This window comes from Platichthys flesus, chromosome 10, assembly GCF_949316205.1.
Source record: "Platichthys flesus chromosome 10, fPlaFle2.1, whole genome shotgun sequence".
Taxonomy (NCBI): Eukaryota; Metazoa; Chordata; class Actinopteri; order Pleuronectiformes; family Pleuronectidae; genus Platichthys; species Platichthys flesus.
The window spans coordinates 16,522,064-16,546,088 of NC_084954.1; the positions used below are offsets into that span (position 1 = coordinate 16,522,064).

At 44.0% G+C, this 24,025-nt stretch overlaps 1 protein-coding gene across 1 annotated transcript in view; it reads left to right on the forward strand.

The window, feature by feature from the left end:
* The first annotated feature begins 499 nt into the window (after window positions 1–499).
* Window positions 500–24,025, forward strand: part of LOC133962487 (fibroblast growth factor receptor-like 1) — a 29,526-nt gene continuing 6,000 nt past the window's right edge. Inside the window, exons 1-3 of the mRNA XM_062398108.1 lie at window positions 500–880; window positions 1,922–2,017; window positions 19,642–19,914. Of these exons, the coding sequence (XP_062254092.1) occupies window positions 1,933–2,017; window positions 19,642–19,914 (358 nt within the window). The 5' untranslated portion in view covers window positions 500–880; window positions 1,922–1,932. The remainder of the gene's footprint in view (window positions 881–1,921; window positions 2,018–19,641; window positions 19,915–24,025) is intronic.

Consider the following 24,025-nt stretch of genomic DNA (forward strand, 5'->3'; position numbering starts at 1 on the left):
TAAATAGCAAAAGAAAAGACACAAGTTATGGGGAAAGGAACAATCAAAAGTACATTTTATAAGAGTAATGAGTGGATTCGAGTTTGCGATACAAAACTGTAAGTTAATAACTTTAAAATACTTTTCTACTTTCAAACGTATTATTATTAAGAGCAAAAAGAAAGATTAAAAAGACACAAGTAATTTGAAATAAACAATCAAGTAAAATTACATTTGATAAGAGTGATGAGTGGATTTGAGTTTCCGAGGTAATAATAACTTATACTATTGTTTTAAAAATGTTTACTCTAAATCAGAACATCAGTATGTAGTATCCTCCCTGTGGTAGAGCCGTACAGTTCAGCAGTGGTGTCCTTTCTAACACTGACCAGCTGTTGTCTGTTCCCTCGTGCACTGTCGGTGTTGAGATTAAGTCTGTGATGAAGAGGTCAGCGTGCGCGTGAGAGAGAGAGAGAGAGAGAGAGAGAGAGAGAGAGAGAGAGAGAGAGAGCGAGAAAGAGTTAAATGTGTCCGGGCTGCGCGGCCCCTGATTGGTCCGCAGCCTCCGCGCTGGGACGGACAACACTCCTCCTCTGAGTGCGCACTGGGAAAAGTCACTGAGTGGACGCAGCGGACTACGGCACAAGCGTGGACCTGCCGCAGTTGTTTGTTTTTTGTCAAATAAATTGAACGCATGGAGGTTTCGCTGTGATTTGCGGCCACTTCCGGTTTTTCACTCGACATTTAAATCCATCTTGCGCCGGAGAGGAGCGCGCGGCGGGTCCGTTAGCCGCGGCTGAGGAGTCGACACTGTCACTTCTGATTCATGGACTCAACTCCAGCTGGAAGCTTGTCTGCCAGGAGCCTAATGCGAGGCTGACTTCGTTCATTCACCGTGCAGGTATGTCAGCCCCGCGCTTATATCGACGTTATAAACAACTCGAACCTGTTGACTCGCACGTTTAACTCGAGCTAGAAGTGAGCAGCACTAACTTCTGTCACGTTACTGTAAGTACAGTCAAGGTGAAGTGTAGAAACAGACTATTTCATGCGCACTTTGCTATTCAAAACCTTAGCTAGCTAACTGAATATTCAGGCTAATCAGTCATGTCTGTGTTTTTACTTAAACCTTCATTTTACTACAAAGACCCTTAAAATAGCCTTAACACCCCTCACCCCAAACTAAACTCTTAGACAGACCCCAGACCTGTGGTTGGTTACAGAGGGAAATCTATCACACATCCTGTAACGGAGCAAACTTATTGTCTATGAATTCAATCAAAATTTATAGTTATTGTGTTTGTAATATTTAAATCAAACCTTCAGTATTTGGGCTTCATTTTAGACCCTTTAGTTTTTTCCACAGTGTCCCAAAGTTTCCCATGAGTCTAGTTTGGGAACCATCTGAAAATCCGCCCTCACACACAACTGTGTTTTTACTTAAACCAGGACTTTTAAATTTTCTTACAAAGACCCTTAAAAAAGTCTTCAAACCCCCAATGCAAAGTCCCAGACAGACCCAAGACCTGAGACTGAATACGGCTGGTTACAGGTTATGATTGAAATTTGAATTTATATTTAATATTTTTGTAATATTGACATTAAACCTACTTCGTTTTTAGCCCCTCTTTAGAACCCTCTTCTTTTGTTTTTACACTTCCCAAGTGTTCAAGGAGTCTAGTTTGGGAACCACTAAGGTCAAATTTAGGAAAATATCTCCATCCAGCCGGAAAAACTTACCAGTTTCTTATAAACAGCTTCATAAAAGCTTTATAGACAATTATATTACTTATTTAACATACTGTTACGAATCAGGGATTTTGTAAGCAAGTATTAATTTTAAAACTCAAAGTAATGGCTCAAATATTCTCACCTTCTCAAAATCTTCATCTATATTCTCGATGGATCGGACTTGCTCTATATTTCACCTTGTGTCTTTCAGATTCAGGGAGCATGCAGTTATCTTTGCACAGCATGGATGTCCTGAAGATTGTGCTGTTCATCTTTGAGGCTGTTTTACTCACAGACTGCGCAAGAGGTGAGAGCTGCTTTACAAACTTTCTTTCTTATTGTGCTTCAAGGTCTTCAACCTTGAAGGTGATACCAGACTTTGAGTTTGTTACAAGTCATGTTTACTGGCTGGATTCTTGTGAGCATGAAGAAAGCCTCAGTTGCCTCCTAAAGTTTTCTCACAGAGAAGTAAGGGACGGAAAAGAAAACGTAAAAAAAAAAATCTCTTAACAGAGCCCAAAATCAACACGAGGAGGGGAACGAGAGAGGGCAAGCCTACCCCTACCCACAGTTTGTATGTGTTTCAGTCAATGGCTCTGTGTGTGTGTGTGTGTGTGTGTGTGTTTGTGAGTGTGTGTGTGTGAGAGAGAATGTGTGTGCGCCTTCACTACAGCTAAACCAAACAAACATCATCCATCAGCTTCCCGGGGTGAAAGAACACAAGTCAGTGTTAGAGTCCAGCTCTCCCGCGACTGGCCAAGGAGCTGCCTCAGATTAGCCTGTGTGTGTTCATGATCAAAACACTTGAGTGCAGAGTGGGAGACCTCAGTCTGACCACAATTCACTGGACTGTTGATTGTGCCACGGTTCATGAATCACTGTCGAGGAGATTTCTATGATTTCTCCCTCCATCACTGGCTACTGAACAGTGTCTGATGCAATCCAGTGGCACGAGTGAAAGGCAGAGGCAAAACTTGAAAACGACACTAGACTTTAAGGAGAGAAATGTGAAAGCCAGACACATTTCTCCAAAGACCTCGCACTGGCAAAACACGCAGGCTCCAAAGCGCTACTCTCCAGCTCTGTCTGGAAGTGAATTCAAGTGGCGTCTGATTGGTACAATACCTGCATGTGGCCACACAAGCCTGAGGTGGAGGAGGCAGGAGGGCGGTGGTGGGGCAGGATGGTTGGCGGCGGTTTACAGGGAGAGATAAGATCTGTGGGTCTGTAGACAATGCCTCATTCACAGCATGGCAGCCGTGCCTTCACGGCACAACTAAACCAAAAGTAAACAAGACGTGAGGGCTAAATAAGATTAGACAGGCAATTTTGTATGTTTACAGATTAACAGATGTCAGTGGAGGAGAAACCCGAAGGGGAATCTGATGGGACGATGGCGAGCGGAGGTCCGATGGCTCTGAACTGTTTTTTGTGTCAGACAGAAGGAAGAATTTACAGCCGGTTGTTCATAATTTCCCTGGAAGTGATTGCAGATGTGCAGACTGACAGACACATCAACAGTAATATAGTTGGCATTGCCAGTCAGAGGAAGATGTTTCTGAATGGTGTTTGACAATCTGTAAAGTGTAAACATCCCACAGTTCCCTCAGCAGAGGCAGTGATACAGTAAGCTCACTGTTACAGTCCAAACGCAAATGTTTGACTCTGTCATCCTGTGAAATACAGTCGGGATTCTGACTCAAAACTTGTGCTTTTACAGAGAAGTGAAGGCCGGCAAGCTGTTAAAATGTTCTTGTTAAATTTGAACAGTGAATGATGACATCTTTGACAAATGTAAATTACATTTTAAAGAGCAGAATCTCGTTGGTTTGTGTGTTTAAAGTGTGAGTTTACTGCTGTTATCTTAACACTTCAGACAATACAACTGAGAAAATAGTAAGTTTGGGTGAACAAATTTAAGCCTGTTGCTGTCAATCATCAAGCGACACCTGACCCAGGACCCCCTGCCCTCACACTACACACACACACATGCACACGACCCTCCCTCTCCTCACTGCTATGTTTTTGCGACTGGCCAAGCAAGAATCGTTTTGTACGACCCCCCCACTTTAGGAACCCTGCACTTCCTCCAGCCCAGCGACTTCTTTCCTCCCCCTCTGTTGCTCTGCCACCCCCAGCAGCTGGAGGAGGTGCTCACTGATGTGTCCCAGCAGAGACTCTAATGTGGTGACAGGCCTGGGGACCGCTGGGCTCCACTAGCCGAGGAATGTGGCAGCCTGGGCATATGGATCTCCAGAAATGCACCCTGCGAGAAACAGAGAGGCACCAGGTGTCTCTGCTATGCACCAGAACAATCGAACAATGAACACACACAAACACACACACTGAATGGTTGTGTTTTGATGCATTTTATAGATGCAACAACTCTGGAGACATCTGGTGAAGTTAAGAGCTCTCTGACTGCTCTGCATCCCCGTTTGGAAAATATACATTTTATAAGAGAGTTACATCATGATCTCATAATAAGAAGGTACTATGAGATAAACTGCTGGCCAAGGGCTCTTAAAATCACAAGGCCATTTGGCTCCTCAACAGTATTCCATTTCCTTAAACCATAATGAGGCTAGTTTCTCAGAAGCCAAATGCCCCAGAGTCCTTGTATTTTTTAAATAGCTCCTGCATAGTAAGAAGGTGTAACAATGGGTTTCTGGCTCGTACACCAAGCTAGTAAGACTGTGGCGAAGACAGCCTGTCTTTACTGCTGAGTAGCGTATTTTTTAAAGCCCTCTCTCAACTCCCATTATAATGCTCCATTTAGATCTTCGAAATAAAATCAGGTTCGTGTTACATTTTGTTTTTCTGCCCACAATCAGCAGAACTCAAGGGAAGTCAAACATCCCTCAACGTCTGCCTCAACTCTAATCAGTGCGACTGTCCGACACCTCCAGCCTCCTGCGTTTATCAACCCAGACGGCCAGCACCCACTGCCACCCTTCTCACACATGTCCCCCTTCTTGTCCCCTGCTTCTCTTTGCATTTCCTCCCATTTATTACCAGTGTAAAGCTGAAGGAAGTGAGTTAAGTTAATGTGCTGTCGTTAAAACAAGGCATGAGCTGACCTTTACTCCCACCCAGCCTTCCTGGGCTCTCCGTGGCCCCCGTGTACATAGTCTGGGTCCATTGGTGGAGAACAATGGATGGATTATTACGTGTGGTGGTCCCCCAGCTTGGAAAGGGTAGCAGTAATTTATTTTAAACACTCCTCATCCCTTGCAGCAGACGGGGGACTCGCTTTATTCAGGCGCTGGCCATTTAGAGGTGCGTGAGAAGAAGTTACAAGAGTGAATGAGCGCTCTTTCATGCGCCTGGATATATGTGCGTGTGTTTTATTAAGCAGGCTGAAATTACCCTGAGAAAAGTCGTGGTAATGAGACATCCAAGGAGCATGGGGCAATTTGGAAAACCTCAGAGGTACACCAACCGCTGTTTCACCTCCCTCCCCGATGCACCAGGTGGAAATACTATTCCTCCTGCCTTGATCCCTCTGTTTCGATCACGGAAATAATCTTACCACCACTACAGCAATCCATGTTCCCCATCTATCAGCACACACTGCCGACACTGTCAGTTCGGGAGGAAACATTCGGGGAGAGGAATGTGTCAGACTTCACCCCTCGCAGGGAAAGAAAGGAAAGGGCTGTAGCTGTGATAAGTAGTCATAATGGAGGTCAGTTGGTGTTTGCTTTAGCGGGGTCATATAATCCCTGTGAGCAACACTCCCCTCATTGACTGACTTTAATGGCCACTTCAATTAGCATTCATGTGTAATTTCAACAAGGCATTGTCCGCTCTCAGTATTCCTCACTCTCAGCTGTATGCTAATGCCCCGGGGCGCATGAGGAGAATTTAATTTTCTCCATTTGTTTAAATGTTTAAGGTAAACCCCATTGAATCATAGGAGGGTCTCTGTGTGTACAATGCTGATTAGTTTGTTTGGGCAGTTGGCTCCGGGAGTGTTTTCAGACCACACACACTCTTCCTGCTGGCTGAATGGATTTGGGTTTGGTTAAATAGAATTCCTTTTGCTCCTGTTAACTTTCACGAATCCCATGGAGCAGTTTACAAAGCGCACACCATTCACCATTCAAATAATAATCAACCTTTTTTCCTCTTGCATGGTTCGACTTCCCTCATTTTACCTGACTTAAGCCGTTTTTAGACGCAAATACCTGAAAAGATCTTTTTGCTTTTTATATATGAAGAACACAGCAGGAGATTTTGTGGTTCTCAACTTCTGGAACATTCAGGTGAGCGGCGGCGTCTGAGCAGAGCACACAGGAGGAAAGTCATTCCGTTTAAATTCCACTGCAGAAATCACATCTTCTTGACGACATTAACATCACATTCTACGTCTTCTACGGGTAATGCACCTATTTTTCATCCTCGGATATTTGTCACGTGTTAAACATTTTATTTCCCTGCTGTATTCTCACATGGGCTCTCTCTGACATTTTCTAGATTTTTCACTAAGGCGCTGGCAGAAAACCTGTTCCCGGAAATATCTGCAGAAACAAACCCAAACATTTGCATTCACAAATACACCCCCTTAAAAAAATTACAGAAACCAACCAGATTTTGAGGCATGTCGGAAACCAGCTATAGTGATAAGCATCTGATTAATCTGGACACTGTTTAGACTCCACACTTCAGGCTGCTGTGTTACACCCTTGGCCAGAGAGTGGCCCGAGCGACTGCAAGCGAGCCTGTAGGTGGGGGTGAGGGTCCACCGCGCTGGAACCTTACAAGTGACCTTACAATAACATTTCAGCCCCACAGTGGGAAATGTTTGTCTTGCGCAACCCCAGTTTCAAAGCCTCCTTCATTTATCCAGTCCCACTCTGTTTTCTCTTTTTCTTTTGAGGAGCCAAGTCAAGAGAGAGACCCTCCTCCCTCCTCCTCCCTCCTCCTCCTCCACTTGTTCGTTTTGTGCTCCACAGCTGTTCACTCAGTCACCTTAGAAAGTGAAATGATGAGAATCCAATAGCTCCCCTCTTTCACCCCTCAATGGGAGAAGCCGTTTTTGTTCAACTGTAGATTTTAACTTGTAGATTTATGATTGTGACCGTACAGCAGCAGCAGGCAGGGGGTGCAGAAACCAAAACTGTTCCTCCTCTCTCCTTTTCTTCTCCCTCCTCCTCTATATATTTCCTCTGGCACTGGCTCCGTGTTGCATCTTCTCTCAGTACTGTGTAGGCCCCTTGTACAAAAACAGGAAACCATGTGCCAGGACAACCTTTTGTCGTTCCCAAAAATATACAGTATCTGCAGCGTACTGTATTAACATGATGGCGGCCCTCAGGAAGTTCCTTGGACTGAGCAGGTTTTGACAAGTCCAGCCAATGTCGTCATGATGTTAGCGAATAAAATGCTGATTTAAAGCACAGAAACATTATCTGGCCCATCATGCTGTATGTGCTTGTTCGCTGTACTTGCCACAGCCTGCTTGAGTCTGGGACGCTGTCCTCTCTCTCTCACATATCAGAATACCTAATCAGACAGGAAGGAGATACCTGTTGCATATCTTTTCAGGATAAGGTTCCCCTCTTATTTTGTCCTATCACCGTGCCATCAAGTCTTTCATTGTTGTTCCTCTGTTTATAATTTTAGGAAGCAGTAGGGTGTTCGTCATCTTTACAACCCAACACCAGACTCCTTGTTATGAAAGTCTTATCCATCTTTGTTTTTCCGCTACCTCCCCCACCACACACACATACACACACACAAACACACACACACAGACACACAGACAGTGTTAACAAAAAGAGACTGCATTTTGCCCCCATGAGGTGTACTGGTCCGGTCAAGGTCAGTATTTATGCTGGAAAAAGTCCTAAAGAGGTAACAAAATTGAGTATACACACACACATTCATACACACTGAGCCAGGGAATGGCTGGATAACGAGCTCTGAATGAGGCCTCGGCTGCTTTTGACACACACGCCCCCGGACACGTCTTTCAGTCCCCCCCCCCCCCCTTCAGTTCACCTCCGATGGGCTTGAATGAGACCCCACATGGCTTTGTGGCTTTTTCACTTCCACTTTGTTTTTCATTCTCCTTGCTAGCGACCCCAGAAATTCTCGGTGCATTGTCCCCATTGACTGATGTGATAAAGAGTCTGGTTGGAGCGAGCGCTTGTCACAGGACGTCAAAACAGGAGTTTTCATTGCGAGCGTATTGGCTGTCATGATGGAATTTGTTTGCTCCTGTTGCCCACAGCAGCAGTCTCCCGAGGCTGGAAGCAGAGGTGAGGAGGCAAAGAGGCCCAGGTTTTTCACTCAGGGGACCCATTGCTTCTGTAATGAATGGAAAAATGTGTCCCCGCTTTGACTCGAACAGTGGAATGGGATACGGGAGGAAAAAATCGTTTCAGGAGCAAAAAGTATAATATGTCATATTTTATAGCAGGGCTACTACTATTCCAGACTGGAATTCTGCACCATGCAGTGAATCTGATTTGATTTCCTCATGCTCTGAGATGTGAGTTTGAGCTTTGGAACAGCCTCCAGGCTGGAGTTTAAGTCTTGGGAGATTGGGGCACTTCTCCATACATTCATAGTTATTCTGTGCCTCGATTGACAAATGGCTTAACTGGATCTGCTTTTTGTGGATGTTTAGATTAATGAATAGACTCCAGAGATGAGAGGGTTGGCTCGTCGGGTTGGCGGGTGGCTTAGTTCAACACTTTGTTCCAGACGGAAATGTTTCAAAAAGCATGTGATGGGTTTCCATAAAATTTTACAGGGACATTGACAGTTTCCAGAGAATTTGTTGATACTGTGACTTTTTAATGTAGCGCCACCGTGAGGTTAACATTTGTAGTTTGCGGTAAAATATCTTAACAACTGCTGGAGGGTTTTCCATGAATGCTGCAGGCCTTTATGATCCCGAGAGGATTCAATTTGAACGTCTTAGCTGACTAATACTCTACCAGCTCGTAGTTGTAACTTCTTCAGTTAAATATCTTGACATCTATCTAATAGATTTTTTGGCACCAAAATGTGTTTCCAGACCGTTGGTTCTATTTTGTTGATTCTACAACAGCAGGCTTACATGTTTTAATTTACAGCGACATGTCTAATTAATTGAAAGTTGGTGCAGACATTCATATCCTCCACTGGGTGGATCTTACTGACTTGGGAGCATCTGACTTTTGCTCTAGTGCAACCACACACAGGGCGATATTTCTTTAATTTAAAATACTGTTTCCCACTAACAATCTGATGGCTTACCATGAATTATTTAATTGATGGGGAGATATTTTAGTTTGAAACTTTCCAAATTTAATTAGAATGTCAGCAGGAGTTTTGACCTTGTATACATGATGTATTGCAGATATAGCTACTGATGTCAGCTAGCCCTGACCTGGCCTGTCTTGTAAAACTACTTTATACCTCAAGGGTCAAAGTGAGTTACTGTAGCGTTCAGTCCACTGCATCTTTCTTGTCTCTCGGACTTGGCAGACTGATTTCATGTTAATGTGAAAGGTGAACCTAGTGTGTGCTCATCTTTTTGTGGATTTTATTTCCACTGCAGACAAAAGCAAGATCCGTTGTGTGTCCATACCAAGAGATGATGATTGTTGTCATTATGAGGATTGCACCAGCATCAAGCGTTGGGCATGCCCATGTCGAATGTTAATGCAGCACTTATGTGTGGGTCCAGCATAACAGAGCCGCGGCCGTGTGACTGTACACTCATACCTTGTATATTCACATTTTTTGTGAAGTTGATGCTAAGAAATATGAAGATTCGTTAATGTAACAGGAATCCTTGTTGTAGGACATCTCCTCTGGTCATCAGACATCAGTTTTTGCGCAGGTCACCTTGATAAAGGACTGCGTCTCTGTGTGTGGAGAGTTCATTAACAAAGAAAGAGACCGTCAGACTGGCAGACAGACGAGGATAGAGGGCAGTGACCTTTGTACAGCCGGGGAGTAAGGTGAACTGGGAAAGCACTGAACAAATTGTCACTGTGAAAGGGCGAGTACCGCATTGTAATGACAAGCTCAACAGCTCCATGATGACAGATTGATTTCAGACAATATTCCTGGATTGTCAAGAGGCCCCATTGCTGTCAGTGAGAGCTTTGCCAGTTCCTCCCTCCCCTCCGTCCGTCTGTCTCGCTAACCCCTCGCCTCTACCCCCTTCTCCCCGCTCTGTCTCGTCTCTGTGTCACCCGCCTTTCTCTTCTCCTCAACCGCTCCTCTCCTTCGCCACTCCCGCCCGCCTGTTCCTCTGCGAATCGCTCCATTCTGCGCGAACACTCCTGCTACATCACAGTCTGTCATTGGCCCCCTCCTGAAAAGACCTTGTTGACAAAGGCGCTGGTGTAAAGCGCTTCCCAGTGTCATGGTGACTGGCTGATCCTCAGACTGCACGCGGGTGTAGGGTTCCTGGAAGGACACTCAGCGCCAGACTCGGCCATCTTCATCATCATCATCATCATCATCATCATCATCATCATCATCATCATCATCATCATCACACAGATGTGGCCACAACACATACAAGAGACACACACATTGGTCCGGTGGTGACAGCATGTCTGTCTCAAACGGTCTGTTTACTTCGTCTGTGCCTCTCTGCCAGTCAGAATAACATCAGGCCAACACTGAGCAAAGTGATTCCCCTTAGTAAGACATCTGCATCTAATTCAGCACCTCCAGGCTGGACTCCGACTGTGTCAATTGTACACAACGAGCAGATTGGAGTTCGTTTTTCCCCACCGTGGAATGCAGGGCTGTAGAAGAGGAGGAGGTAGCGTGCTGGGAGTGACAGGATGCACCTCACTGTTGACTGATGGAGGCCACGAAACAACAAAACAGAGGTTTTTTATGAGGAGGAGGTAACAGCCTTTAGAGTTTATTGTCCAACATCGTGCTATGGAGCAGTGGTTTCCAGCTAACGGGACTTGGAGCCAATACTTTACTATACCAAATAAAATGTATTCCAGATTCAAAATGGTAAAATACGAACGCTGGTATCAAGTGGTTGCTTGAATATATACTTTATTCTTTGGTTTGTTTATTTCTTATTAAAGAGCAAATTTCTTAAAAAGGAAAATGTTTGTATTGCTGCTGGTGTTACTCAATTAAATTTCACATTTGAAAAATCTTTCTTAGAGCAACAAAAGCAGTTTGTGGAGTGATCCTTGTCAAATCTGTAAACCTCTTTGTATATAGCTCTCTGTAATTATTGTTTGAGAATTCTAATGACAACACTGAAGAAGAAACTGCAGTATGTGCCATATTTCAATCCAATGTTGGATCAGAGCTCCCTTAAAAGATCAATAATGTGAGGGTTTTCGACTTTCCTTTCTGTTTGTCATCTCGAAAAACCTCAAACTTATATAGGGGTTTAAACCATGTTGTTAAAAACGAACCGTGAGTCATGGGGTTTTTAGAGGCATATTCAAGGCAGGTGGGTGATCATTATGAGACATTTTGTTGTCTTAAATTGCTGATCTGTTTGCGTTAATGAGTGTATCAGGAGAGAATAAAAAGACAATACACAGATGGTCCAGAGCAGCCAAACATGTGTGAGAATTCTCACAATGCCCTGATCAGTGCCAAGTGCTTTGGTCGATCTCCAAACATGTCAGACTGACAGTAATAAACAGGTGCTTGTTGGTGCCCTGCTCTGTATTGCAGACAGAAAGGTCTGTTCGAGTGTGTGTCATATGGCCGAGGCTGAGCCTGGGCCAGGGAGTGGGGTGTGAGATTGTTGGGATTCCTGGTTACTGCCGCCTGGGCCCACCTAATCCCCCTTCACTCCCCCATGCAGCCCTCCTCTCCTTATGAGCTCTGTGTTAAAGGAGGCCTCTCTGCCATCTTAGCCTCTGCTCCCCGCCACTCTCTAAATCAACTCTCCTCTCTTTAACTCTCACCCTATTTCTCTCTCCTTGGCTTCAATTTCTTTCTCTCCCCTCCTCTGACCCCTCTTTCTGTGTCTCTGTCTCTGTCTGTCACTCTATCTGGTCTTTCTTTCTCCTCCCGGCCTCCCTCCTGGTGCCTCTTCCCTGATAAGTGGCTCTAAGCACACACTCAGCCCCTGTGTGTGCACCAGGCCTTAGCCTAATGGAGTGAGATAAAGCGACTAGAGTGCCACTCACTGTGTGTGCTTTATATGACAGGACCAGTGAATTACTGACTCTCAATCGCATGACAAGTTGTGCCTCTGAATTAGCACGTTTCTCCGAAAATTAGTCTATTATATAATAACACCGTATGATATTGATGTATTTTTTCAATCTAAATAAGCTATAGTCCTACAGAATGCAGAACAAATATTTTTTTAACTAAGCATGACATCATTCTCAGATTTCATTTTCTGATAAATATAAGCTTTATATTCCTCTATAGCTCCACTGCCTGACATATTTTGGAAAAAGTGTTTTTCAGACCATATTTTTGTTGATCTTGACCTTCAGCTTGACCTTTGACAGATCAGCTCAAAAAGTGAATCATCTGGAGATATCACACCCCCAAGTAATAATCCCACCAACTGCACACACACATACACACACACACAAACACACACACACACACACACACACACACACACAGAGGTTTGAAATCAATACACTGCTTGTTTGGCTATCATTTAATAAATCCCACAAAAACCAACAGATCTTTAACATATTTATTTGCATATATATGATTAATTATTTCCCAAAACAGCTGAGCACTATATAGTTTTAAGTGAATGCCATTTATACTGGATGTGTTGGTGACTTTTTTAAGATGACTAATCAGATACACATTTGATTTGCCTGCAGCAGGATGGGATGGTGCAATAAACCAGTGTTCATGTTCAAGGTAATGGGAGAACATGTCGTGCAGTGTTGCTCAGTGATTTTCAGTATTTTTCAGACAGCAAGATCTACGGCTCAAAAGGCAAACAAAAATATTTAATATATAATAGTACAGTAAAGTTGTATCTTTAGCAGCGAGAAAAATACTCTTTGACAGGCATATTAATATATGGTAGTATTGAAACTACTTTCAAAAGAAAATGCCCACCTTCTGTACTGTGGTCGGGCAGGTAACACACTGGAAAAGCAGGCTAGGAAGTGTTCCACTGCACCGTGTATACAGTATCCAGTTATAAGACAAAACAGCCACTCAAAAACCGTTATATGAAAGGCCTCTATTAATTCAGGTGAAGGACTTTCCATAAGGAAGACTCCATACTTTTCCCCGCTTGTAGACATATGGAAAAGTACAGACGCCTCATGGAGAGCCCTGAACCTGAATTAATAGAGGCCCTTCACATGATCAAAGTATATATTCTGTAATAAATCACACTAGGCAGGACTTCTCCCCGGAAAAAAGTTAGTAAGCAGCCCGGATCCTGACATCTCATGATCGGTTTGGTAGGTAGGAAATAGCATTGCAATGGCCACACTTGCATAACATATTGTATTCACAATGCCAAGTATTTTGTTTATTGCAGTCCTCGTTTAAGGTTGCGAGAAGTTGAAATGATGACTAGTGTTCGTATAAATCCTATCTGTGCACAGTTTAAACATAAATTTACACATAAATTATTTATTATAACCTGGATTTTTGTTGCACTATAATGGCAGATGACAGAAGTTAGGAGTTCACACACACTCACACACATGCTTCTTCTCTCCGACAGAGGCAGCTGAGGCCGGGAGAAAGCATTCAGGTTTAATAAGATGTAGCAGCTCAGAGTTCAAAGGCTCCACAGTAGGGCCCGTTAAGGGCCGGCCGCGTGATGGAGATGTTTCCAGGAGCTTTACGATGCTGGAGTAATTTCTCTCCGTTTCTTTCCTGTTCTTTTGATGAGGGGTCGGCGAGAGTCTGTTGCTCTGGAGCCAATCGCCAAGGAAGCAGATGCGGCTTCACAGTAAACAAGCTGCGATGTTGTTCCAGTGATTCAGCTCTGATCAGATAGATGGACTGGAGCATCTTATCCTCCTCTTTGACTTCCCCCCCCTGCTGTTCCTCTAGTCCCTCATGTCACCCAATAGCTCCTCCTGTACCATTCCCACCACCAAAGAAGTTGCTATTCAGCCCACATCAGATGGTAATGAAGAAAGAGCCATTGTCCTGGCCGGTATTATTCCGCTCTTATCTATTGATTGGAAAGGCGAGAGGGGGAAATAACAGGTATTGATTACCACGCTGGGTGAATTTGCTGGGCAGGACGTCTGGAGGGGAAAGAAAAGACGGCGTCCTTCACCCTCCGCTGCCCCGCCACTGTCAGAGCACCACCATTCCACATATCCCGTCCCCTTTCAGCCTGTCACTACCTCCCCTCCCTCCCTCACTTCAACTCGCCTGCTTTCTTGAATTGCCAAGATGGCAATCCCCCCCCCCCACCTCTGACCGTTTTATGCTGATTTTTATCTCTGCTTGTGAAATGTATAGCCAAGCGCAGCCTCATGGTCTGAACAGAAGCTCTGGCCTTTCACACACTCCCTGGCTTGTAGTGTCGGCCTCACCTTTCGCCTTCACCCAACCCCTCCAGTCTCAAGTGAAGTCACCGACTCTGGATTTGGTTTCTTCGCTTTCATGTATTTGTTTTGTTTTTCAGTATCTCATGTTCCTTCAACTCTTCCTTATTGGCTACTTTCTTCCCGCGCCATTCATTTTGAAGATTTTTATTACACAACTGTTCCTGAGATTTTAAGGGATGCATGATCGAATATTTTCCTGCAAGCAATGGGCTTCATTAAACCTTTCACCGTTACGTTACAGGTCTGTCGGCTCTTGTACGGTCTGCTGAACTTACACAGTGCTGCTGAGTAGGAGGATGCATTCTCCAGCTTCTATCTGTCGCTCTGCTTCTTATCCTTTATGTAAATACTGCATATTCACTTGGATCAGTGTTTATCTAAGTAATGAATCACTTCAGTCTGGCAGCATGCAAAAGCCTTTTGATGCACAAGAAATTCTTGCAGTTGGCTGGAGATTAAGGCCCAAATCCTTTTTATTAGAAGTTTACAGTGTTGTCTGAATTACTGTGCTGTATCGGGCGGAGGGTGTTGCGTGCATTATCACGTTATTCTCATTGTGGTTGGTTAAGTTCCAGGTGTTCGCTGCTGGAGCATCTGTCAGCAGCCAAGACAGGCCCTTTATTGACATGTTTGCAAAGACGAAAAAAAACAGAGCCCTTTGTATGGCAGGAAACATGCATGCACACATCATTACAAATCTACAGGTGTTTCGTAAAAGAGAACATAAATGAGGGGAGAGGTGCCAGCACATCTGATCATTGCTCAACCCTGGCAGCTTTTGTGGGCTTATTTTTTCTTTCTGCGTTTCTGTGTTTCATTTGCATTCTGACACTTCCTAACATATTTCCCTCCATGGATGCCTGGACGTCAGATCAACAGTTCATTTCCCCGCTCATAAAGATTCGCAGAAGCGACTATATTTAGTCTGAATCGTAAGAATGCCTCTTATTGAATGTGCCCCTTTCTCTTAAAATAATCCTTCACCAAATTGAGCAAAGAAAAACAGTGCTAATTCTGTGAGTCGCCGGGGCGCCCTCCTCCTCTTCCTGAGCTATGAAAGATTCCATTCACACATGGGGCTCGGCTATAATAAGGAGCGCTTTACCACCGCTGAAACACGGGAAAGCCCATATGGTCGTGTGTATCATTTTCCATTTACAGACCAGCTAACAATTCTAACAATTTGAATAAACACTGTGAAATGCTCAGCAGTTTGTCATAAATCTGGCACATTCCCATTCATCACTGCCTCCGCAGAGGAACTCACTTATGGTAATTGAGAGTTAGCCTCAGAAGAAAAACAGCAGCCACAGTGCATTTCACCTCCAGTATGTTGGGATTACATGTTGCATTTCACACTTGTTGAACTATGTATCTTACAATCAAGCAGATAAGGCAAATAATTCCCCTTTTCTCAGATTTGGATTTGCTACAGAAGGGCCTCTGTGTGACTTCAGAGCTTTCAACTCCAAGGTTAAGGGAACCTGTCCTTGAGAGAGTTAGGAGGAGGAGGAGGATGAGGGGGAGGAGGGGGAGGAGGAGGAGAGTCCCTGATGAGGAAAGGATGGTGCTCATGCACACAGCACAAATACTTATTAAGTTATTCAGTTGATGTCCTTGATTTCAGCACCTCTTCATGTCTTGTTTTTCGAAAGGACTTCAAAGGTTTTTTAAGGGGCGGAGATGGAGGGAGGAAATCATTTGTTGCACATTCCTGTTGCCTGGAGCCTCAGCCAAAGCTTTTATAGTTTATTAAGCCCAAAAAAGTTAGGAGTTGGAGTCGTCCTGTGGAGCACAAGTTCAAGATCACATAGAGCCATATCACAATTAAAAGAAAAGTTGGGAATTTTGTTTTGTTATTTTGGTAAAAGTTAGTTAGGTGTGAATATACCATTTTTACATGTGTTCTTACTTAGAGCTGTAAAGATGTAGTCTAAAAACAACTAGACCTATTCTATACATTTGTTGACTTGTGCACTTACATTATCCAAAATGGTTCCAACCATGTTCAAACCCAGAGAAATCTTAAATTTGATTTGAGGTGATGGAAAACTTCATTTTGGTCACCAATAAATAGCTTGTTTCCTCTGAACCTGTGACTTTTCCCGTCTCTGCTATAACTTCCAACTCAACAACCAATGACAAAGGAAGACGCATTGCTAGCCAGTTTGCCAGTCAGCTGTTCCTTCCACTGTTTGTTTAAGTCACTAGCTGTAATGGATCACGGTTATTCTATAGCTGTTTTCTGTGTAACATGAGTACAGAGTTCCGTCAGGTAGATTTTAATCGGCAAAAGGTGTTGAAGACAGCAACTCCCATGATTCCACACTGCTTCACTACTCGTTATTGTTTTAATTAAGAGACCCCCTCGCGGCCGAAGTTACATATTGTTGTATATGTAAATTAAATGTAAGGTTACAGCCAGCACAAGGCTAAAACAGTTAAGAGCACAAAATCTTGAAGATTATCCACAAAAAGTGTTGAATGTTCTCCCAACAACTCTACAGAGATTTTACAGTTCACCATTCATTCAGAGGTCCCCCCTAGATTTTCCCAAGAAGTATATCATTCTAAGATAATGTTGTTTGACACATGTAGGATTTTTGTGTTTCGACACTTTGCTTCAACTAAACCTTTGACATGAATCAGACCTCGTTTTGTGCGTGATTTCCCTCCATAAATCCAGAGGGAACGCATGGCTGAGTGGCTTGTGCGACCATAAGTCAGAGGAAATAACTGAAGCTTATTTGTTCAAGATTTGGCAGAAATGGCGGTTTAGTCTTTTAGGATCAACTCAGTCCATGTGAGCCCCAGCAACACCAAGCCAATGCTGTGACCTGTTTGTGGTCCTAAATCAGAGTCCGCGAGAGCAGAAACAGTGAGCGCCTCTGTTCCGCTCTTCTTTTAGGAGAGGAGTGAGAAATGGGCCGGCTGACAGCAGCCAAAAAAGACTGCAATTGCATTTTCTCCACAGACATAAACAATGACACTTCCAATTTCCTGTGCACGAGGAAAGATCGTCCACAGAGAGTAAGGAAAACTGTGTGTGTGTGTGTGTGTGTGTGTGTGTGTGTGTGTGTGTGTGTGTGTGTGTGTGTGTTCATGCATGGTTGGGAAAAACACTGAAAGAAAAAGGAAGTAGGCTTTCTTCATTCTACACTCACAAGATTAACTTTTTTCAGTTGAGTATTGTGGCAATACATACGTTTTTTGTGTGTCGAGCTATTTTGCTGGTTAATGTCGAGCGGCACAGCAGTCGACATATCGTGTGTGTTTTACCTGCAACATCTGAGATACATCTGTTGGCAATGTGATGGATAAAACGACCAGATGGAGTTACCTGTGTCTCCTCTTCCACTGCAGCCCCATCACTAAACTGAACTTCTTGTTTACCATATGTGTGAAATGCACCAAAGGATTGTGACTGTGTGTGTGTGTGTTTGTGTGTGTTTGTGTGTTTGAGCGTGTGTGTAAGTGTTGGGAGAGGCCATGTGTACTTACCCTCCCCATTGTTTTTACTGCTACCAGACCAGCCATTTGTTCGGAGGCACAGACTGCACTCTGTGTACTTTTGGGGGCTGCTGCTGCTGCTATAGGGTTAGGTTGGATTTCCTCCCCCCTTATTTCTTTTTTTCACTCCCCCAATCTCCTGTTTCTCTTCCGTGTCTAGTCAGCTCAGTAATTCAGGGTTTTGTTTTGTTTTTGGTGGTGGTGGTGGTGGGGGGGGGTTAGTTGAAGACCTGGTGCTGTGCGAGCAGCGGCGCAGGCCTCCTAACACCATCACAGGGCGTTTCGGCCCGCTTCACTTCACCAGATCTGAGGGAGCAGACCCGAGCCAATTATGAGCAGGGAGAACAGGCTGCTGTCCTTCTCACTGTGACCCACCTCCCCCTGCAACACTTTGATCTCTTGCACGCTACACAAAACCAGAGCCAGAACACTTTACCCTCTCTGTGCAGGCAGTGGACGACAGGGCTTGTCCAATTATTACAATCTGTTTTCAACATTTCTGGGTGATCAGACAAAAAGATGACAAATTACCTCTATCTCATTCCATCTGCCTACAGCCATGCTGTTTTCAAGGCTGTGATTAGTCAGGGAAATTAGGATTGAGATATTTACCCCAGTTGAGGAGGTTATGTTTTCACCCCTGTTTGTCGGTCGGTTGGTTGGTTTGTTTTTAAGCAAGATTACACAAAAGCAACCGAACGGATTTTTTCACAAAACTTGGTGGAAAGATGTGGTGTATTTGTCAGAGCAGAACCCACTACATTCGGGGGCAGATCTGAGTCAGGTATTGGATTTTTATCCACTTTCTTCAACTTTTCACGATAGGACACATTTCAAAAATGTTTCCATGGGATAATTGATGGATCTAAAAAGGCACATTTAGGGAACAGATATTTGTGAGTGTCTGAAATCGAGTGCAGTTTGATTGAATTTAAGGGGGCTGTTGGGTCTTGGTGAAGAAATGTGCTCTACTGAGGGACATTTGCTGATTTCAATAGATTTACAGGGTAGGGTGAAGCGTGGGTAAGATGTCCACTTGTAAGTTTACAAACAGTGATTTTGCAGTGTTGCTTCGGTAATAAACGAAAATGAATATTAGTAAATTAAATAAATAAAAACGCACTGATGTGCCTGATCTTTGCATCCGATTTTATTTCCTGCCATGTAATGCATGAGGTGAGTTTCCATAAGCTGCTAACCCACCATAATGTTTAGCGTGTAGTGGTTTAGATCATCAGTTCCCAAACTGTTTGGTTAGGATTCCCTGAACGGGTCACAGGATAAATTATGTGATTGTTGTGATAATGATGTGATTCGGTCTTCATCTTGGAAAAACCACAAAAATCATTTCATTCAAAGGGTGTTCTGAGGATTTTGGATAGAGTTTTAATCGATGTTCAAATTTAAATTCCTTTGGTGTTGAAGAGCTATTGAGTGGGCCATGTGTTTATGATTATTGTTAGAATCTGATCTCCTTTTTTTCTGTAAAATGTCCCTTCATAAAATCATTAAAAATGTAAAATCTTAAAGGGTCTTTGCGTCCTGTCATAGGTAGCAGACATTGCTTTGTCATAGGGATTATAGAATGACACGGTTGGTAACCACTGATCTAGGTGTTTTCTTTCTTTCTATGTCGAAGCACACCAAGGGGATTTACCATATCAAAAATATTGATATAAACACAAGAAATCACATTTTCATGTTATTGTGAGCTGCAGATTCTTCATGTTTTGAATAATTGACTTCAGGTTATCAAAAACACAGCTCAAAGAACATCTCAATGATGAGAGAATTGTTACGCAGGGCGGACACACACAAAGAAGAAGAAAAAAGCACCTTGACAACACAGTCTGTCTACATTTCAGGTTGATATTTGGCTTCTAAAAAAGGAATGATGTTTGTGTGTTCTCAGGACCTCCACGGGTTTCAGCGAAGGTTGCTCACAGGCAGTCAGCCCGACTTGGAAGTGCCATTAAGCTGCCGTGTCCGGTGGAAGGTGACCCTCCACCCCTGATTATGTGGACCAAAGATGGGCGCAACATCCACAGCGGCTGGATCCGTTTCCGTATCCTCCGCATGGGCCTGAAGATCAAGGAGGTGGAGGCAGATGACACGGGCACCTACATCTGCAAGGCTACGAACGGCTTTGGCAGCGTAAACATCAACTACACCCTCATCGTCATCGGTGAGTGCGGATGGATTTCACTTTGAATGACCTGCTTCTCTGTTGGTTCCTGAGATGAGATCATCGATTGTTGTAAAATGTGTCACTCTTCCTGAAAACTCAAGCTCGGGTCAGCATCTATAAAACGTGGAAATCACCTGCGTGGTAACGAAAACCACAGCTTGTGTCAGTGAGTCAGCCCTTGATTTGTTCAGTCGAACCACCCCGTCTTCCTCTGTGGTATTTCAAGACCACGTGTTTTTAACCGTCCCCTGCTGTCAAACACCATAGCGCAGTTCAAATGTTAAAAGACAGCATCATTCACAGAGGTCTAAAACAAGTGGATTTATGGAGGTTTAGTGCTTGATCCTCTCATCTATTGTATTTGTTACGACCCCTGCCTCTCCCTGCCCAAAGTCAACAGCCGGACGGGATATGGTTTCATGCTACTTCATCCTCTGTGACTCAACTGGATCTCAAGCGCTTCCTTCTCCTTAGGCTACACTCTTTGGAGGCAGGAGGTCCGCAGCTCCTCAATAAGAAACACATTCAGTGTAATAGTGCCGGTTTGTCCCCGGACTCTCACACAGCGATCAGCCAGGGCCTGGAGGATTAAGCGCAGCACGGCCGAGTGTGTTGCTCGTTTGTGCGGCTGCATACAGTGCATTTCCTCTGCACTGGAGCAGAGCATGATGAATGAGCAGAGTGGAGCGTGAAGGCTGTGTTTAGTCTAATTACTCTAAGATGCCTAATTAGGGCCAGAGTCTGCAGCCTCTCTCCTCGGAGCAGGAGTTATAGCCCGGTCTTGTGACAGCTGCGCTTCAGAAGAAGAGCCATAATCAGGCAGATGTGGGAAAACACTTCAGAACACGGCGCCCGTTGTAATAAACCGTGCTCGTGAGATGGGAATAGACGAACGTTTATTTTAGGCTCCCTCAATATGAAGTTGTCATTGAGTTCAAAGCGAGGGTGTCTGCTGATTGTGCTAAAATGAAAGGCTGGAGATCGAGGCAACGAGCCAGCTATAATGTCAAGTCTACTGTTGTGCTATATAGTTTCAAAGTCAGACGTGGGAATGTGTCTGCATTGGACATTCAAAATAGTACACACTCTAAATCAATCAAGTGATGGATCACCCAGCACTGTCATTTAGTTCCACTGTCCTGATTGGATACTGTGCAGTGTGGCTCTTTAATTATGTTTTGCTCTAGAAATTAAAATTTCAAAACTTAAACTACACTTCAAAGTAACTGCAGATGAGTTATAAACAAATGTCGTCCAGATTCCCAATAAGCAGCAATTATTTTCATCCAAGAAGATAAAGGAGCTTTTTTAGGGGGCGGCATTGAAGTTTTTTATTTTTAAATATTGAAACGTGGCAGCATGTAGATCGAGAAGATTTCAGGCTGGCAAGAGGGGAAATGATCATGAGAAAAACGAAAAAGCTAGACTGTGCCAGATGATGTAGTTTGTTAAGTGTGTAAACAGTCACATCCGAAGAGTAATCACTGAAGCAGTTGAAACAACTCAAAATCCAGAAGAAGAGGAAAGATAGAAAGTGCTGCCAAGGTCCAACAATCCCCTGATGAAACCACATTTAAATTCACTGGATCTGGATTTCTATTTTGATCTGCACTGAATTGATAACACTCCTAACTATTTTTCTCTTCATTAAGACCAGCACCAATGGTTTAATGGTTCTTCATGGCCTGTGTTGCATCTTTTTGTTTTCAGGAAAATATTTACTGTTATTTTTCTTAATCTTTCCAATTTGTGTGTGCACTGCAGTGAGCATTCTTACAGATACACAGCTAGAAGCTCATATGAACGTAAAAGAGACACAGTCAAAGAAGGAAAAAGACCTCTCCCATTCACGGGAGGGTTCATTGCAATGATTGGAATCTCGGTTTCTACCTACTATGTGTCCCATGATGCTTGTATTCTATAAACACCATAAAGCGGTCCTGATCACGATTTACTGCCTCTGCCTCATGGTGTTGTTATTTATCATTTCATATAAACCTGACAAATTGAAGTTAGTTTTGGCCCCCGAGCTTGAATAAACATGACCAAATACAAATAAAGAAAAAAGTAGGGTCTGTAAAAACTTTCACTGACCGCTCTGCTTGTTTTTTAGAATGAAGTATTTGTTTCTGCTGCACAGAGTAATACTGGACAAGCATGTGAAATTTATTCTTGGATTTAAATGTTGATTGCAAGGAGATTAAGAAGGATGAATTACACATATTAAGGCAAAACTACACACATAGTCTCTCTCTCACACACACACACACACACACACACACACACACACACACACACACACACACACACACACAATTAGCCAATTCATCTCCATAATAGATTACTGACTCCCAGTGGTGTGTTTATGCAACAGATAAATCGTCTGCTTTGGCGTCTGCTGTTGTTAGACCGAGTGAAAACAAAGATTCGACTAAAAGCATTTTTCAGACTGTTGTGATGAAGCTGGCATGGAGTTGTAGGGTGATCAGTTCAAGCCGACTGTTGGCGTCGTTCTGCCCCCGCTCGGAAAAAATAACCATGGAAGTTTAGTCCGTTTTTCTTGGAAGCATTTTTTTATCAGATTTTTATCGGAAGTATTTTTGCCCTTTATGGAAGAAGACTTTTCTGGCCCGACTCTTAACCTTGAGCTGGTTTGTTCCATTTCCTACTTGTCCTCTGGAGCTGCTGAGAGCATGACAGCCCTCCCCTCTTCCTGCCCTCTTGCCCATCATCCATTGGACTCTGGCAGTCCATCACCGCAACGTTTGTTTTCACAGATAATTGTTCCATCAGGGGTACGCCGGATTTTCGGGGGGTTGACCAAATCCTGGCAACGGCTCAAGTTCAAGGCCCAACATGGAGTGCAAAACGTTTCAAACATTGCCTTGGAGGCAGCAGAGAAAACAAGCAGAAGAAGGTTCCAGCAAAGACTTTTACAGGGTGATGTAAGCGGGTGGGGGGGTTCCACTGTGGCTGGAGAGATAGCCTTCTTCCCATCTGCCAGCGGACGGCCTGTCCTCCCATGAGCTATCTGAAGAATTTGGTCAGTCAGTGCAACATGGCGCCTTCTCAATCCCTCCAGCTGGCTGTTTGGGCCCTGTTTAGGGTGGTCTCCTGACAACTGGCCCCCAGTCACCTCCCTGCACCCCGCTGTGATAGACCGACAACACGCAGCAGCCTCTCCGCTCACAGCTGCTCCGGCTGCAGCAGGCGTCATGTTCGCATTAACATAGGATTGTCATATTAACGTTTACAGGATTGGATTTTAATGTTTATGTCTACACAGATAGCATTTTCCAAGGCTGGCAGTGCTCGCCGCTACAGGGAGATGTTGGCTCCCGCGGCACATTTTTCATTTCCCTGCTCTCCAGAGACGTCGTCAGGCCAACAGTCGGATAGACTGCCTTGTATGTAACTGAGCTCATGTGGTAGCTGTTTGGAGATTTCCAGAGTGTGATGCAAGGCCGCTGCGCATAACTTTCCCTGGACATTGCAATGTCCCCAACAACATCTGGAGCTGATTGTGACCCCAAATCATCAGGCCCTCTGCCTGGGATTCAGCTGGCACAGGAGGCCGGAGGAGAGAGAGAGAGTGTATAGCTGCTTGTTTCCTGTGGCTGGATTTGTGAATGAAGCGGGAGGGGATGGCGTCAGACCCTAAACACTGTAGCGAGTGTATTCAATGGAGGGTGATTGCATTTTAAGCAAGTAGATGGCTTCACTTGGATCATTTCCTTGCATAAACATGCATTTGAAATAGGACCCTTGTAATTGAATTTCCTTGTGCATAATGAACCCTTGATTTCATACAGTGCATAAAGTATAAGGACTTTTGTTTGATCCCTGATTGCATAATAAGGAGCAGATTTTTCTGACTTCTTGTACACAACAGAAGGCCCCTGAAATATACGGAGGCCTCTCAGTCTCAGTCCTCTCAGACATATTATTGATTATTTAACTTTTTTGTCTCGCAAACATGACATATTGTCAGCAACGGGATGTCTTACCTCGCCTTGTCTGCAGCGAACTGAGTCAACAGTGTGTGAGGACAATCGTGGCGAGGGACAGCTTTGACAGAACAGATGTATAAAAGGTGCCATTGTTCCCT